Source organism: Pocillopora damicornis, chromosome 4 (genome assembly GCF_964200805.1).
Source record: "Pocillopora damicornis chromosome 4, jaPocDami1.2, whole genome shotgun sequence".
Lineage (NCBI taxonomy): Eukaryota > Metazoa > Cnidaria > Anthozoa > Scleractinia > Pocilloporidae > Pocillopora > Pocillopora damicornis.
Window position 1 is genome coordinate 29,771,242 of NC_142673.1, and position 17,205 is coordinate 29,788,446.

The 17,205-nt window shown below is 37.4% G+C and overlaps 2 protein-coding genes and 1 long non-coding RNA gene across 4 annotated transcripts; 1 reads left to right on the forward strand and 2 right to left on the reverse strand.

The window, feature by feature from the left end:
- Positions 1–5,461, reverse strand: LOC149047639 (uncharacterized). The gene is made up of 3 exons (XM_089204043.1): positions 5,325–5,461; positions 2,265–2,800; positions 1–1,519 (listed from the first exon to the last, which is right to left on the reverse strand). Exons 2-3 carry the CDS (start codon positions 2,739–2,741, stop codon positions 605–607), a joined length of 1,392 nt encoding a protein of 463 aa, XP_089060169.1. The 5' UTR covers positions 2,742–2,800; positions 5,325–5,461; the 3' UTR covers positions 1–604.
- Positions 5,462–5,585: 124 nt separating this feature from the next.
- On the forward strand, positions 5,586–10,705 carry LOC149047640 (uncharacterized). Of its 2 annotated transcripts, XR_016185901.1 has the most exons (4): positions 5,586–5,725; positions 8,440–8,520; positions 9,949–10,243; positions 10,592–10,705. It is a non-coding gene; the product is annotated as an uncharacterized LOC149047640 (long non-coding RNA). The 2 variants fall into 2 exon arrangements; XR_016185900.1 differs by lacking the exon at positions 10,592–10,705 and having other exon boundaries at positions 9,949–10,489.
- LOC113674165 (uncharacterized) lies at positions 7,898–10,352 on the reverse strand. The gene is made up of 2 exons (XM_089204030.1): positions 9,876–10,352; positions 7,898–9,277 (listed from the first exon to the last, which is right to left on the reverse strand). Exons 1-2 carry the CDS (start codon positions 10,350–10,352, stop codon positions 8,039–8,041), a joined length of 1,716 nt encoding a protein of 571 aa, XP_089060156.1. The 3' UTR covers positions 7,898–8,038.
- Positions 10,706–17,205: the final 6,500 nt, after the last annotated feature.

Here is a 17,205-nt window from a genome sequence, read left to right on the forward strand (position 1 = left end):
TTGGAGATGTAAACAAATCCAAACCTGTATATGAGAACAAAAAAATTATAGACTTCGAAAGGCACAAATATTATTTACCTTGGTGGTAAACATCGCCAGTTAGCTAGTTTGGGCTTCATTGGTACCAAGTTATGCAAACTAAGGCTAGTTAAATTTATGCAATAGGCTGCTAAGGTTTGCTATCCAAACCTGTTTTAGCACAAGATAGTAACTGAGATTATAATTTTAATAAACAGTGCTGTACTTCTTCAAATAGTTAGGTGTGTAATGATTAGGATCTTACCTAATTATATCATTTGCATGAACTGTTATACAGCTTGTAAAATTTGTGATTAAGGAATAACTTCACCTTACAATATCATAACATTATCAAGCACTTAGGGAAAAAGGAAAAGATAAGTTTAGCCGCAAGACCAGCTACTATTTTGAAACAATACCAAATACTCTTCATTAATTTACCAGAAAATGAGCAATTAATGAAGGGTTAGTTATTACTCAGATGATTAGGGTGAGTCCAGAAAACATTTTTCCATTGGTTTACATGTGCAATAATATCCAAATGAAAGGATTGGAGCATCTTAAGACACAAGTGTTTGCATTTCCTTTACGCTAGTTCATTCAGAAGATGACCTCTTTCATGATCAGCAGATCTAAGCCAGTACCCCTTCCAATAGAGCCATGAAAAGAATATAGAGATTAAATACATCACTGCTTCTTTCAAAGCTTCATCAGCAGTTTGTCTTCCATTATATGACTGCCCTGCTAGAATCACAATAACAATAAGAACACAGATGGCTAGGAACCCAGCAAAACATGAGGAAAATAACAGACATTTTTTTTTTAGGTTTCTCCCTTGAGGGACTGAAGACTTGTAGGTATAAAATGCAAAGGTTGAGACACCAATAAAAAGGCAAAGTACGAGCAGAACAACGAGACCCCAGATAGGATTCAGCATTATACCAACTAAGAGCCAACAAAAATGGTAGGTTGCTAAATTTGCACAAATTATGAAAAAGAATGACTTCTTCTTTACAATGTCCCCCATTGGATGTCCTTCTTGTTGTTGTCCTTCCTCATCTTCCCCACAGCAATAGAATGTCATACAAGAGACTATAATCCCAACAAACACAATGATTGGTTGTATTGCTACAAAAACAGCATACATGTTAATTGGAACGATTTTCTCACCGCTGCCATATCCATAAACTATTACCACTTTTGCTATATATATAGCAACAAATATTACTAACAAAAATCCACAAAGGAAATCTATCGAATTTTTCTTATCTTTTGACTCCCTATCCCCCTCATTTTTGAGCTCATCCCGTTTTTTCGTTGTTATAAAGGCCAACAATGGCCCAGACACTATCGAAAAGAGAAAAGAGAGGACTAAAATTACTATTATTCGCCAACTGTGTTCTGTAACAGAAGAAATATTTGGTTGATGTCCCTCTGTGATACACTCAGCAGAATTCAGTTGGGGGTCTCTCATTGCTGGCCTAACAGCCAGATCTTGGAGCTATGAAACATAAGACAGAACTAAGTCAAATCAAAGAAAAGGATGATTCTAAAAGAGTAAGCGAAAAAGAAGTGATAAGCTATGGGGTATTGGAAGGTTTTAAAAAATATTTAAAACACAGAACAATGAATCCCTTTTGGTATGACTAGTACCAAGTCATGGGTTCATGGTCATAATAACAGTGTGCATGCCCAACTTACACACCAACTCTGCCGAATAAGCCATAAGTTTCTGGGAACATACACGAATCTCCCTGACTCTGGCACAATTTGCCAAACAACTCGAATAAAGGAAATATGAACCACTATCTCCGCAAAGATGGAGAGGCAAGAAAATTTTTTCTCCAGTTTAGAGAATCGTCGCGTTTCTGTTCATGGACTTTAAAGACAATTCTTTTTAACGGATTTGAATTTGATATTTGCTTTCATTTAAGAGACTTCCAGTTTGTAGGAGATATCGGAACAAAGATGCTAATTAACAAATTTAGATGAGGAGAGGGGAGAGGGGTGGGGACGTGTTCCAAAATCGTACCTATCCGAATTTCTCATTTTCCAAGGGGTACTAACATTTTCAGTTCCATGGATGAAGTTATAATAACTGAAGTAACAACTCTACTTTCAATTCTTTTCGGAGCAGATGTTAACAAGGTTTAAGGTGCAATGTTTTTTCCTGATTGGTTTTTTAATGTTCAATTAGAATATTTTTGCTATTTCGGTACATAATCTAAATTGGTCAAAGTACTTACAGCAGCTAGAGCGTCTTCGATGTGTTTTTTTAGTTTCCCTTTCGTCACATCACAGCAGGAAAGTGAAATTGTTATGTTAAGCTCCTGTGTTCGACTGGTCACCATGATTGACCATAAGGACCAAAATTCAAGAACTTTGGCAGGAAGAGCAGCATACAGGCAAGAAATACTCCACGTGTATTTGGCAGCAGGAGTTGAACTTTCCGTTTTGTTGGGGCCGTAGACATTTACAAACACACGAACTGAGGAAGGCCTCTTGGGTGGATAAAGAGCCGACTCGATGTTGAAACTGTTTTCTGATTTCGTCAAGATGTTGTAAACTTGTTCGTAAGTGATTTTGTTACAGGCATCAGTTGAATTGACCGCAGTTGTACAGTTATTGGTAGCTGTTGCTTGAGACATGTGTTTTGGAAATAGGTGTATTATCATAACTTGAATTAAGACGAGAAATTTGAGATCGATTCGCAAAAATGCCATCCTTGAAAAACAGTGGAGATTCTAATAGCTTTGAATCCCTTGACCAGTTCCAAAATTTCCTGCAAGAGAAGCGGAATGAATACAAATCAGCTTTGTTTGATCCACTTTTACTTTTTGAGGCTGGTTATTTCATGTTAGCTGTCAAAACAAAATATTTTATGAGCGGAACTCGCTTAGATTATTGCTAGAGGTTATCACAGTTTCCATATAGCATGAAGTGTCGAGTTAGTATATTGCCACTCCATGTGGAAAGGACGCAAGTCCATCGCAGAAAATCACCCAGCACATAAAAAAGTTAGTCCTTGATAGTGCTATGGTACTCGTTTATATTCTTGGGTGAAACGAGGCTTTGAAACGAATACTGAATGCCTTTCTTTCAACATTGAATATACTCAAGAAGAATCAGTAGAGGATTTCTCGCGAATTAATGTGGAGAAACTAGCTACGATGTGGCTTAAATGATCGTAACGCTTGTGGGAAGGTTGTTGGCAACAGTTTATCTGCAGTGATTTGTGGTACAATTCTTTACATTTTGGCTCGGCCAAATACTTAGTATATCGGCTGGATGTAAATAAAAGAACACGTTCACGATACTTCCGGTTTCCATGAAATAGCAATGTCTAACTCCAATAATCTGTATCTGTAAGCTTCTATCGTTTGCCATTCTGAATAAAGCCTCTACTAATCAAAGTTTGAAATCAATTCCTTTTGATATAAACATTTAAGGGAAAAAATCAGCGCCGGAAACAGCTTAACTTCTTACCTAAACCCTCCTAACGACTAATGGCTTACCGTAGGCTTGACTGTCCTAATTTTATCTCTCGCGGTTATCACAGATGACCACGGAATCACTAATTCTAGTCACTAAGACCTCGCAAAAACATTAAATTTTAGACATCGAAATCTTATATTGCGTCTAATAAATTTGAAATGTAGGGCTTTTTTATAACTAAACTTGTGTCAGCAAACCTTTCAGGTAATAAACAAACTCTCCTAACCCTGATCGTCTTTGAATTTTTGGTAGGTGGACGACATGCTTACAACTAAAAGAAAAATGTTATGAAACAGGTGGAGAGTACCTTTCCTGTAAAGAAGACTTACAAACCAAACGATCTGACTTACAAACCAACGACTTGAGGACGAACACTCAATTTGTTTTTAGTTTCACAAGTTTATTAGGGTGGAGAGAGGACTTGTGAGAGTGAAACAATCTGCTAAGGAACACTAAACTATGGCTCGGGAAGGAATTCAACCCAGACCCCTCAATACACTGACCTTTAGGCAAGCATATGTCAGTCTGTTGGTAATAAGTAATTATTAGTGACACATGGTTTTCTCTGCTATGACTGACTTTCTGAAACATTTATTTTTAATTTCCAGGGGTTTGGTAGAGCAGATCACTCCATCGCAGTCGAGAAACTTATAAAAGCTTACCCAGATTATGAAAGTATTACCTTCTCCAATAAGGGTTATTAGAAACATGTTGAGAAGTCTGAATTTATTTATTAAGTCATATTTTGTAGTAATCATACTGCTACAAGATTAATTATTTGATACATTGTATAGGATAGGGCACTTAAAAAAAGGTACAATTTGAGGTCTTTGTATTTGGCAGTGCTTTCAGTAAGACTTGGTGCATGTGAAAGCTCTTGCAAGATCAGTTGTGTAGTAAAATACCTGGAAAACCTTGACAGCTTTAATTTGGTAGAGAAAAAATAAAATGGACACAATACTTAAAAGGAGATGTTTTATAAACTGATAGACCCCCCCCCCCCCCCCCCTTCTAGTATTACTCACTTGTCTTCAAAGAGGCTGTTGGGGCAAAGTTCATCTGTGTTCGTTCCAGACCACCAGATATGACGAACTTTTTCAATTTTTAAACCAGAACAATTTTAGTTTCTTAAGGGTGCCATGTACTGTAGGAACAGCCACCTATGTAAACTCAAATCTGAACGAAAGCACTATTTAAAAGTTGGCTTGTTATCCTCTTTGCACGCACATTACAGTTTTTTATATAGAGTTAAAAAATCTTTCCAAGTGATGAATTTATATAAAATGCATCCAGAACTACAACGCTACATTGGAGATGTAAATTAAAAAATCCAAACCTGTTTTGGCACAAGATAACTACTGAGATTATAGTTTTTTAATAAACAGTGCTCTACTCAGGTGTGTAATGATTAGAATCATACTTAATAATATCGTTAGCTTGAACTGTTATACAGCATGTAAAACTTGTGATTAAGGAATAACTTCACCTTACAATATCATAACATTATCCCGGACTCAGTGAAAAAGGAAAAGATTTGTTTAGCCGCAAGACTGGTTGCTATTTAGATACAATATCAGATACTCTTAACTAATTTACCAGAAAAATGAACAATTGATGAAGGGACAATTATTTCTTAGACATTTAGAGTCGAGGAAACATTTTTCCATTGTTTTACATATATAATAATATCTAATTGAAATTCAGTTCGATTGCGTTCGATTTACTATACTAGGTCTGTGTTATGTTATCGCTATTTGAGCTTTAAGACGAGCTTACTCACTTAAAAAAATCATGGTATATGTTGGAAATACCTTTTTTGTGAGTTACGAAGTAGGATTGATTTTTGACACAGAAATCTGCTCGATGACACTGACAAGAAACGCAGGAACAATATTCCCACTTTGACGGCTGCGACCATCAGGGTTGAACGGATAGAGTGCATCTGAATAATTAGTCAAATACTCGGAAACAAAATAGGGGGTTGCCCGCTAACAGGTCTGAACTTGCTCTATTGTTTTTAAAGTGGAATGATGGTCATACGACTGTCTCGTGATTTTTTTCAACCAATCTCAGTAAATGATGTTTGCGGGCGGCCCAAGCTCCAGGTGTTTCTAAGTTTACTACAGGCCTTCAGAAATGGATAACTCGCCGAAATGAGTTCTTTTTAATATAGTAAGCGGTCAGATAACAAGCGATGCACTGTGGAAGTAAGGTGAGGTATTTTTATTGAGAATTTGACTGCATTTTTCATTCCTAAAAGCGGTCGTAAATATTCCCATCCAAACTCTTATAGTTTCGCCATGACTCTTAGCAAGATGATCATCACACAGCTGAAGCTTGGGCTTGGTATATTTAGAAGGTCATGAATTAATTTAATTTTAAAAATGGCTGAGAGTGAAACTGGTTTAACCGATTTGATGCATGATTTGGATTTAGAAGATGTGAATGACACTGGCTATAAAAGAGATATCAACGTAAAAATCACCAACGGGTTTTATTACCAAAATGTGGCCTACATGAACGACAATGTCCGGTTATTTGCTGACTATTAGATGAAGTTGTATTGTTATGACTGCTTTAGGACTGTCGAAAACTATGTTATTCAGAATGCATTCGTATATGGAATGTGCCTTAGTCGAGCCTTTGAAAAGTTTCAAGAGGAAATGAGTATGAAGCGAGTTTCTGGTAGCCTCGATGATTGGGTTGATTCGAATTGTAGAGTTAAGAAAACAAGAGCTTGGCAACTTAGAATGTCTTACAAGCTTTTTAGTCCTTATAAAAAGGTGTTAAGATGTAAGTTACCATTTATATGGTTTGTAAGTAATGGTAAAACCGTGGTTGATTATTTTAAAAGTCATCATGAGGCAGCTCTAACATGGACTCATGAACTAGACTGTGCCTGTGAAACTTGCAAGATGTAAGCTGACACAACTGTGGTGTGACGTCACATCGTTCAGTAGAAATATTACATTGAAGCGCTGAATTATTAAGGTGGGCCGGTATAGATGTGCCGTGACGTTGCATCTTCAAATTTGTCCATAAGCGTAAGATGTTAAACCATCTTCATAAATGTATCGCTTATCATCAAAGCAGCTGAGTGACACTTTATTTAGTTCATAGCCTCCGAGTTGATAAATTTAGTTTGGATGGTTCTTATTTTATGATATATGTGTTGCTTGTTGAATGGTACGTTTTTGTACTCTTCATGTTTGATGTTCTGTTTTATGATATTCTTTTAATGCCTTCTCTGTTTTGCCACCTTCAAGTGAAACGAAACCAAAATGAGATATCCAAAATTTTCATTTAAGCCTGTGACTATAGGAGTTGAACGACCACAGATCACTTACTTGGGTGTCAATTGAAATAAGTCACGCTAGATTACTCCGAAAGAAAACGGAAGTTGTAAACTTATAAACTCTTACACTTATATTTCTTAATTCTTTAACGGTTCAAATAAATAATATGCCTGATCTTTTATGGCTATCCGGTCCGGTCAATTATTGAGCTCGAGGCTTATGGGGAAGGCTGATATCATGAGAAATTTACCTTAATAGGCTGAACGTTTCCACATGATTTGACTTACAAGTCGAGCGATGTTTTTAGTATCCATTGTTTACAAGTTGATAATGATGTCGTGACAACTGCAGCCACGGGTCAGCTATTGTTAATGATGTCTAAATATAATTTTGAGCAAATGCAAGCTGATTCATTTTCACGTTAACTTGAGGACGAACACTCAATTTGTTTTTAGTTTTACAAGTTTTTTAGAGAGCAATATATCCAAACGTTATTTAACTAGATTTCCAATGTAATCAAGGTAATACAAGATTGAATTTATCATAAGTGATCACATCGGTAAAAAATAATTCCTGTCAGTTAAATGTAGCTGAGTCACCGATCAACAGTAGAGAACTTGTGTGCTCCATGGTATTTGGCCTCGAGATGGAAAAAGCTCTTATGAAAAACTTCCTCAATGAAGAAAATGACTCCTTCTCAGATCCACAGCTAGACTCAATCTATATTTGTACAACAAAAAGCAGTAAAACAGTACAACCATTTCGCTCGTGCTCCTGAGCAGAGTTATCTTAAACATGAAAAAATCTTGCCTCTTCTCTTGTTATTAAAAATCTCCTCGACAGATTGTTCTTCCAGTAACAACCCCACTGTTGGAAAAATATCTAGTTCATACATTTCCTTAATAATGGCATATTCCCAACACACAACCGCCATTGCCACTTATGGCACTGTGCTTAGTTCCTCGTGATGTAATTGATTTCATTGAAGTCTCGAAATCTTTACGTTTTGTTAAATGTATGAGTTTCCAGACGAGTGGTTACTCAACGTATGTTATAAGAGAAGCAGTAGGAAATAGTTTTTTCCGCCATTTCATTACTATTTTGACATTTCAAACTCTGCAAATCGATTCAAATATCTTCTTTGACCCTACAAATCGTAATTTAAGATTGCAAATAAAAGTGGTGTTCCACATGGAGACCGAGTTTTAAGCCAACGAATTCAGATTTTGCTACACTTTGCTTTCTATGTCATTCCTTTGTTTCTCGTTAAATTCGATATTTTCACCACTTAGCACCATTCTGCAACATGCTTGGCTTTTTTCTATAAATGAACCATCGTTTGAGGACTGGCTTTCCGCCGTATTGTGATCGTTTACTGGTGGATGACATAGGCAAGGACATGTATGATATAAAGAATTCTGACTTGAGGTGTAATTAGTTGATGAATCGCTGGATGAAGATTTCCTTAAGTCAGTATCGTCAGAAGGTGTCCGCCTTGGGTCACTGGATGGGAGTTGGGTTTGTTTCTCTTCTGACTTTTGGCTTTTGTCCAGAAGCCTCTTCCAAGACAACCACGAAATGAAGGAACCAAGAGCAGTCATAAGTATGGTCTTCAATGTTTCATCCGCAGTTTCTCTTCCATTAAATGACTGGCCGGCGAACACAATTACTGGAATTAAGACAATAACAGCAAGGAAACCCAACAGACCAGGTAATAGAGCATGCAGTTTATCGGGTTTCACTCCATCTTGTTTACAGCTAACTAAAGTCAGATATTCGTAGACAGCATAAGTGAAGGAGGCAAAAGTAAAGCATATTATAAGCGTAACAGTCAAACCCCAAGTCGGGTTAAGCATTATGCCAATTAGCATCCAACAGGAACAGAAACTAGTGGTGGCTGCACATGTAAAGGCGACCGGTTTAGAAAAACAGCTCATACCTTCTTCCCTGTCAGCCGAGTCTGTCTTCAGGCATGGAAAATAATTTTCTAATTTATTACGGATATGTGGTATAAGGCCAATCACTGTATTGAATGCCATTGCAAACCAGATACAGACTAAAATAGGTACAATGTCCTTGTAGAGGAGAACTTCTTCCAGGTAAAAATTTACAAAAAGTAAAAGGAGCACCAATTGTTGACTTAAACCAAGAACTGACAACAAAACACCTAGATAGAAGATAGCCTTAGCAGTGTTTTTTATCCTGATCTTTTGCCTGTCTCGGCCGGTTGTATTCGTGTGTTCCCTCCCTGTGGTTTTCTCTGACCAACCTTCTTTTCTACAATGTTCAATAAATGAAGTTAACAAATAGAAAACTGCCAAAGTGAAAAGAAATGAACACCAATGGATTATTCTGATGTACACACTGCGTCCTGTAGCCTCTCTGTCTATTCCATGGCCTTCTATAACACATTCCGCTGTGTTCATCCTTGGATCCCGTATCCCTGGTGATACGGCAAGATCTTGAAGCTGAAATGTAACAGCAATCCTATATCAAAATTGTATAAACTTCAAAGGATGAAATTAAGAGATCCTCGCAGCTAAGAACACTACTAAAACGAGTAGTTGTAAATAGGACCTGAAAAAAATTCAGGCCCGTACGGGAAAGGATGGTTAGTAGCTGAGAGACGGTTGTTAGTGAGTTAAGCAATGCCTTTTTTCCGCCAAGGAATATTGATGAGTACCGGCCCGCAAACTTTCAGGGAAACTTGAAAAGGTGCTAATTATAAATCATGCGATTAACTCGCAACCAGTCTTCAATATATGGAAAGTGTGGGTTGCTTGGCTCAAAAGACTTAGCCTTTTTAGCAGTAGACTTCAGCTAAGACAATTACTAACGTTGCGTACTCGAAACACCTTTAGAATAATTCAGGACCAAAAGCTGTTTAAATTTACAATTCTCGTTTAGGAGAACGTCCGTGTACCTTATTGCCAACCAAATAATAGTGTTTATTTTCTTTTCATTTCTGCATACTTGCTAACTAACGGAGGAATAATAGTACTGAAGGCAGCTCTTTTAATCAGTTTCCTGTTGTTTCCAAATTAAGGGAGAAAACAACACACTTACCGATGCGAGAGCTCTTTTAATCCTTTCTTTAATGATTATCCTTCTTTCATCCTCCTTCTTTGACACATTGCAGCAGAAATATGGAATAGTTATATTCAGTGTTTGAGTCCGAGGCGTCACAAGGATGGATCCGAGGGACAAAACTTCCAGCATGAGCGGTGGGACAGCAACATACAAACAGGAAAGGCTCCAAGTGTATGGCACGATGAGGTTTTCTGCCTCGTTAGGACCATGTAAATTTACAAACACACGGACAGAAGAAGGCCTCCTGGATGGATATATAGCTGACTCAATGTTAAAATTGTTTTCTGACTTTGCCAAGCTGTTATAAAGCTCTTCATAAGTGTGGATGCATGAGAGGGAATTAGGTGAGTTGTCGCAGTTATCGCTGAAATCTGCTCCAACTTTATGTCGACCAAAAACCAGCACCAGTTTGATAAGAGTAACCACAGCAAACCTGAACCACTGAGGGAACATGCTTGAATATCTTGATGCTTCTTCTTTTCTGTCTGATCAGTTTGTGAAAGCATATGTCAATATTTAGCCGATAAATAGAATAACGAGATAATTTCACGTTTCATGCATCATTAAATCTGCGTTCTATCATTGAATTACGCCAGTTTAGCCATTTTTCGCGGAAAATGATCAGCTTTGCTCGACATGACATTATTTGTTGTATTTTTGATATCTTGTTTAAACTTCTTTCTTTCGTAAAGGGGAAAACTTCAGTAACACGATAGAAATTTCGATGGTTTATCGACACAAAGTTCACAGTTATCAGTGATGCAAAGAGTGCAATCTACAATAAAGGGGGTAAGTTTCCAAAGAAACTGTGGTGCTGCGTCTGTGGGAGAGTCTAGCAGGTAATTTAGTGTTAACAACTGAGTTGAAAACGTAAATTAGCCACCGTAAAGGGTAAAAAAGCTGACATTTCGAGCGTTAGCCCTTCGCCAGTGTGAAAGACAGGCTTTCCCTCTGGCGAAGGGCTAACGCTCGAAAAGTCAGCTTATAAACTCTTTACGGTGGCCAATTTACATTATCAACTCAGTTAATAAAAAAAATGATCTTGTTAAATCAAATTTTATTTGGTATTTCCCCTTCCCTCTCACGAAGGCTTCACTTTCGAAATGTCAGCTTTAGAAACTCTTTACGCTGGTCAATTTGCATTATTATTTCAGTTGATAAAATCAATTTTTTTCTTTATGCATGGTTTCAAAGCGTTGTTGTGTTCGTCTTATAAGGCTGCGTGCGGCGTACCTAAGTTAAAACAGTGTTTTAAGACCTACATATTCCCCCGGATTATTGAAATGAGATGCTATCGTTGATAATGATTTGTCCTCGAAATTTCTCAAACGTGCACAAAGTGTGCAAAGAACTTTTTCTGTTGATGACTAAAAGAAAATTAAAAGAACTTATGACTTCCGATCTTCCCTTTAAGGTTATTACGCAAATTAAAAGAACTTTGATTGTTATTACACTTCATGATCATCATTTTTATCAAGAATGTTGCTGTCATTCATTAATCGTTTCATTCGTTTCTTTTTCCCTTTCGATTTCATTCCCGAGGACTACCCCGTTAATTGGCCACGCTACTTGATTTCATTTGAATACTTTGGGTTATGTACGCATTTAAAAAAAATGCCTACGCAAGCTATTCTTGTTCAAAGTGGGTAATGAACTTTCCCTTTCAAAAATAGCTTTAAATAAATTATTTAGCCAAAGAATAACACACAGTTACACTTGCCTGCGCCCTCCTTTACCTAATGAAGCTGCATGAATTGTAAACGGTAATGCCTGATTTGCGCGTCCTTATTTGTGCTTGTCTTAATCGTGACAGACGTTCGCTATTACGGACTTTGCTGCCCCTGATATCAATTCCATTCTTGAGAGAATTTTGACCCCAAGAAATGGCAGAAATTGTTATCTCTATTTATTTTCACATTTCTTATGTTTAGCAGTTACTGATTTTAAATCAAACTCGCGCATACATGATATCCTGCATCGCTGGGCAAACAAAGAGGTTGCCAATCGTCTATGTTATGTTACCCTTATTTGAGCTCCAAGGCAAGCATACTAACTTAACAAAAATCATGATATAAGGAGGAAAATACCTTTGTATGAATTACGCAGTAGGTTTGATATACGACTCAGCGATGTGCTCGATAATACTGACAAGAAACGCAGAATACAATATTCCCACTTTGACGGCTGCGACCATCGGAGTTGAACAGATGGAGTGCATTTGAATAATTAGTCACGGTAGATTTCTAGAAAACGGAAGTCATAGAGTGAACTCCCTGCTTTGGCGTGTGTAAATATGATTAGATTTAAGAGTAACAAAGAGGAGTATAGCTACTCTATTCTCACCATTCCGGAGCTTTGCAGCTTGGGTCTCTTGACTGTACCCGGTAAACTCGTATAAACACTGATTATAGCTCACACTGCCGCCACGGAAGTGCCTTGAGAAGTAACTGAGTTTTATTCCTGCATGTCTTTTCTGAACTGCAGCGGAAACAGTTTAAAAATATATATTCTCCTCTTTGTTTTGTACCTACTTTTTTCTGCTCATTCATTCTTATCCTGAGATCACAATATTTCTAACAGAATTTAAGATGCTTAGATAATCCTCGATTAAATGTGTGTCAGCGCTCATTGCAAACGTGGCCTTGCTAATGAGTCCAGAGTTTATACGTAACGGAGATAAAATTTTTCTCAAATTTTGAAGATTGATTTCTAATAACCCATTTCTCGAGACCGTGGTGTATTTGGTCAAGATGGCACAAACCTTTCCCATCTCCTAGCCGCAGCCAACAATCGATGGATCCTCGCTGACAATATGAAGTTTTCTTTAAACAATTTCAGGAATTAAATTTTATGATTTAAGCGGCAATATGTCGGTAGCAACCCGATCAGAAGTCGAGGCCTCAATTACATCAGCAAATTTGTGTCGATGTTTATATGACGCCAAAGTTAAAGTTAGAACGGGGTCTGGCGACTGATCCAGAAAATACTGTATGTTCTTTCAACCTCACCCAAACTATAAATTTTGGTTTTAAAAAGGTGAAATAGGCATGTTGAGCTTTCGAGTCTGAGGCGTTGCAAGGATAGAAGGACAAGTCTTCCAATATGAATGGTGGAAGAGCGACAGGAATAGCACTTAGCGGTGCAATGTATGGGGTTTTAAGTTTTTCGGGGCCATGTAAACACACGCGGACAGAAGAAGGCTTCGTGCGTGAATAACTGATAATGGGACAGTTTCCACGAAATAAAAATGAAGATATATTACTCGATACTAAACTCTTGGGTCCTCTGGCGTATCGGAATTATTGAATTAAAGCCGGAATAACCAGTTTTCTGGTTTTCTATTTCGCAGGCTATTCGGCTTTGTGAGCTTAGCAACGTCGCATGGCACAAGAAACTACGTTAATTTCTGGTTTTGTGACAAGCAGTGAGCAACCGAAGGCCAATTGTTGCCAGTTCAGTGTATCATCGATACTTGCCCACTGAAAACCTGCACCAAACTGTAAGTATGAAGACTAATTCAGTAAGACTAATTTGCGCTCAAAAATGCTATTGTGAGCTCCGACTTCTCCTGATGCACTTGATGAGAAACAATAAGAGTGGTTTTCAAACATTAAGGCAAATTTATTCGTTAACATATCCAACTGACATTTTATAAGAAAGTAGGAATGCCAAGAGCTATTTATCTAACTAACTTATGAGCGTCTATTAATTTGAGTAATTTCGATTCATTCATTGCAAATTAATCCTTAAAAGTCTTCCGATATATGAAGTTTAGTTAATTCCAGGAACATTTCTTTTCTCCACCTGTCAACACTAGTTAACTAGCTACATACTAGAAGGTGGGTAGACTCCACGCAAATATCATGCAAAACGAGAAAAATATCTTTCGATACTGAAAGGTTATCGGCTGTAATTTACAGCCGATTCAAATGCTGAGGGAGGAGGAGGGGGAGGGGGGGGGGGTGACAGCCGTTTAGATAGCAAATATTCCATTTGGTATTCTGTCCAGTGTTAAACGAGCGACAAACATCTATTGTTATCTCTGTATCTCTGTCCCTTTTTATCCAGTTTAACGGCGTAAGGCTCAACAAATAAACTGCTCGAGTCTAGCTTCATTATCGTGGACTGTGCTGAGAGCGCTTGGCTAATCAATAAAATAGGATAAGCACTGGCACATCCATATCATAGAACTGTCTTTATTTAAATCGGATCGGGGTCGAATTTGAATTTGGGTGTTGCTTCTTACGGATGACAGAAAATGAAGGCAAGAAACGACAAGAAACTCGATCCATTGTTATGTCTAAATGTATGATGTCAAGTTCGATCCCCGACAATTTTATGGGGAAGTGCTAAAAGTATTTTTATAACTTTACACCCTTAATTTATAGACAAATCTTTCACTCTTTTATCCTTGACTGGATAATATACGTATATGTTTATGTTAATCGAAGGCATTCTAAGATTTCCACTTACAGATGGACTCTAGGATATAGATAACGATTCAAACTGTTATTAACTCAGAGAGAGAGTAGAAACTCTCACCTGGTGCATGTGCGCTAAAGCTTAGTAACAACCGAAAATGTCCAGCCCAGTCGCGTCGCGTCGCGTTCCAGGACCTATACTAGGCCCTAAGGTCAACTAAGAAGGTTTCTTCTTCGAAAAAACAAAGAACAAGGGGAAATAAGGAGACCTATACCAAATCTGCACGATACAACAATATTTATTTAGAAATGCACTCCATGTTGTAGTGCTTCTGTCCAGTAATATATGACACATAACATCAAAACGAGGAAAGAACAAAGAAGTGGCACATGAGGCATAGCCGTTTTGTCATTGATTTTCTTAACACACTTTGAGGTCTTCTGTGATCTGTTACTGTACAGATCCACGACAACACGGAATATGTTTGTTTTATTTAATAAAGAAGCAAAATGTGACGTCATGTAAGCCTCTGTCCTTCCATAGACCGTAAGAATCTTTAAAATTCGCGTATAATTCAACTTATCATATGACTATTCATAGAAGTACTAAATCATGAGTAGCACATTACATAATTCATTCTAATCCATTCAAATAAAATCAAAAGACTCTTAGTCTTTCTACTGGGTGGCCCTGCTTTTCTTATGGAAAAGCGGTGGCCCCAATATTTCGTTAAAAATGACTTGTTTTAATAGGGAGACAAACTTCAGTTCTTTCAATGTCGATGCTGTCAAACTTCGTTTTTCCCTTGGATGGATCATGGCGTTTCGTGGGATAGTACATCAGAAGCTTGCTCCCTTTGATTCAAGAACGTTTGTACATGTACACCTAAACAAAACAAAAAAAGCCGTCTCCTGACAAACTTCTATAAACTAGATAATAGTCAGTTTATTGGTTAACCCTTTAACTCCCACGATCTAATGAAAGCTCTCCTTTCTGTCGACCATGCAATTCTTATCATGTTAGTTGTGAGAATTTGATATCGGGTCAACCAATAATCTCCTTTCTTTTCATCACTTGGGTGTATGTGGGTGCTTATTTCACCTTATTTTTGGTCCGTTGGCAGATATTATCAATCCATCTCTGCTAAAAGGCATTTTCCCGGACAAACTTAAAATCGCTAAAAAATTATTCCCATCTTCAAAGCAGAGGATCTTAACTTTTTTCTAAACTAAAGACCTAATTCTTTGTTTTCTAATTTTTCCAAATTTTTCGAAAAAGTCATATACAATCGCTTGGTAGAATTTGACGAAAACACGATATACTCTAACGCTGTCGGTTTGGATTTCGGAAAAATCACTCGACATCGCACGCACTAATGCATTTGGTAAATAAAATAGCTTCTGCAATCGACCAACACGAAACAACGAAAACAACCTCCTTAATGCCTCTGAATTAACAGACCCTCTGCTTTTCGCTAATGACACCAGTATCTTTTATTCTCATTCAAATCCAAATTGCTTAGAACTCCAAAATATTGATATTTGGCTAAAATGCAATAAGCTCTCAGTTGATATAAAGAAAACTAACTACGTATATTTTAAACCCAGACAGAAGAAATTTAACTCCAGCATTTCTCTCTCCTATGGAGGTAAACCCCCTAAACAGTCTAACATAACTAAATTCCTTGGGGTCTATATTGATGATCATCTCACCTGAAAACACCATATCAGCTATGTATGTAGACAAATCGCTAAATCAGTAGGTATTATATTCAGGTCTCGCTTTTTCCTATCCTCTACAGCCAAACTCACTTTTTACTACACCTTAGTTTATCCTTATATCGTCTATTGCAACTGCGCCTGGTCGTCCAAATACGTATCCAACTTAAATCAAATTTATTACTTGCAAAAGCGAGCTGCGCGGGCTATCACCTACTCAGACTATCGAGCCCATTCCGCTCCTTTATTTCCCAAACTAGGAATTTTAGATATTTTCCAAGTCAATACGTTTGAAATCGCCAAATTCATGTGTTATTATAGAAATAACTTATTGCCTCCATTGCTTCTCAATCTTTTTCCCCAAATTCACAACTATGGTACCAGAACAGCCAGTAATTATCGAACGCATTTGTGCCGTACAAATCTCAAGCAATTTACAATTCTCTACCAAGGTCCTAAAATTTGGAACTCTTTTCCTGTTTCAGTCACTCGTTTGTCAAACCTTAGTTTTAAGACGAAAATGCAAGAATTTTTACTTAAATAATCACTGAAGTGGCCTAACCGCACATTCGCAGCATTTTTTCTTTACTTTATTTATTAATGTAAGTGAGGTGGATCTCCCATAAGTCCGATGGCTTCCTGGGTCTCCTCGCCTTCTAGCTATAACCGCTGTAAATAAACTTTTTGTATTGTGTAAATAAGGCAAATAAAATACGATGATGATGTATTGTATTTCCGCAGATATTGTAAAAAGAAATTCTGTCTTGGTCAGTCATGGGAGTTAAAGGGGTAAACAACAGTTCCTTTCTTTAGCTAAAGTTGAAAACCAAATAATTTGTGATTTTAATCAGCACTAATATCATGTTCGTCTTGATGAATTAACTGCCTATCGGTAACCACTCATTTTTAATGATTGTCTCCCAGTCACAGGTAATAACTTGCTCGAAGAGTTCTTTCACCAAGATTTAGATGCAATGATGGAGCTCTTCCAAGTTTTGAATCAGAGGCATAACAGACTAATACGCCGAAAAGCCACCTGTAAATAATATTTTAGCGACAATTCATGTTTTTACCTAACTTAAGATATTTTTCCTTTGAATCTCTTTGCCTCAGGTAAGAATCACTGCTGGAACGCTGTACAGACTTTTTAGCTGTTTTCTCACACT

Bases quoted from the DNA above. Each gene is read 5' to 3' on its own strand.
- LOC149047639 (XM_089204043.1), bottom strand. From the start codon at position 2,741: ATGGCATTTTTGCGAATCGATCTCAAATTTCTCGTCTTAATTCAAGTT. The intron at 1,520-2,264 runs GTAAGTACTTTG...TATGTTTCATAG, and splicing joins TCGAAGACGCTCTAGCTGCT to CTCCAAGATCTGGCTGTTAG.
- LOC113674165 (XM_089204030.1), bottom strand. From the start codon at position 10,352: ATGTTCCCTCAGTGGTTCAGGTTTGCTGTGGTTACTCTTATCAAACTG. The intron at 9,278-9,875 runs GTAAGTGTGTTG...GTTACATTTCAG, and splicing joins TTAAAAGAGCTCTCGCATCG to CTTCAAGATCTTGCCGTATC.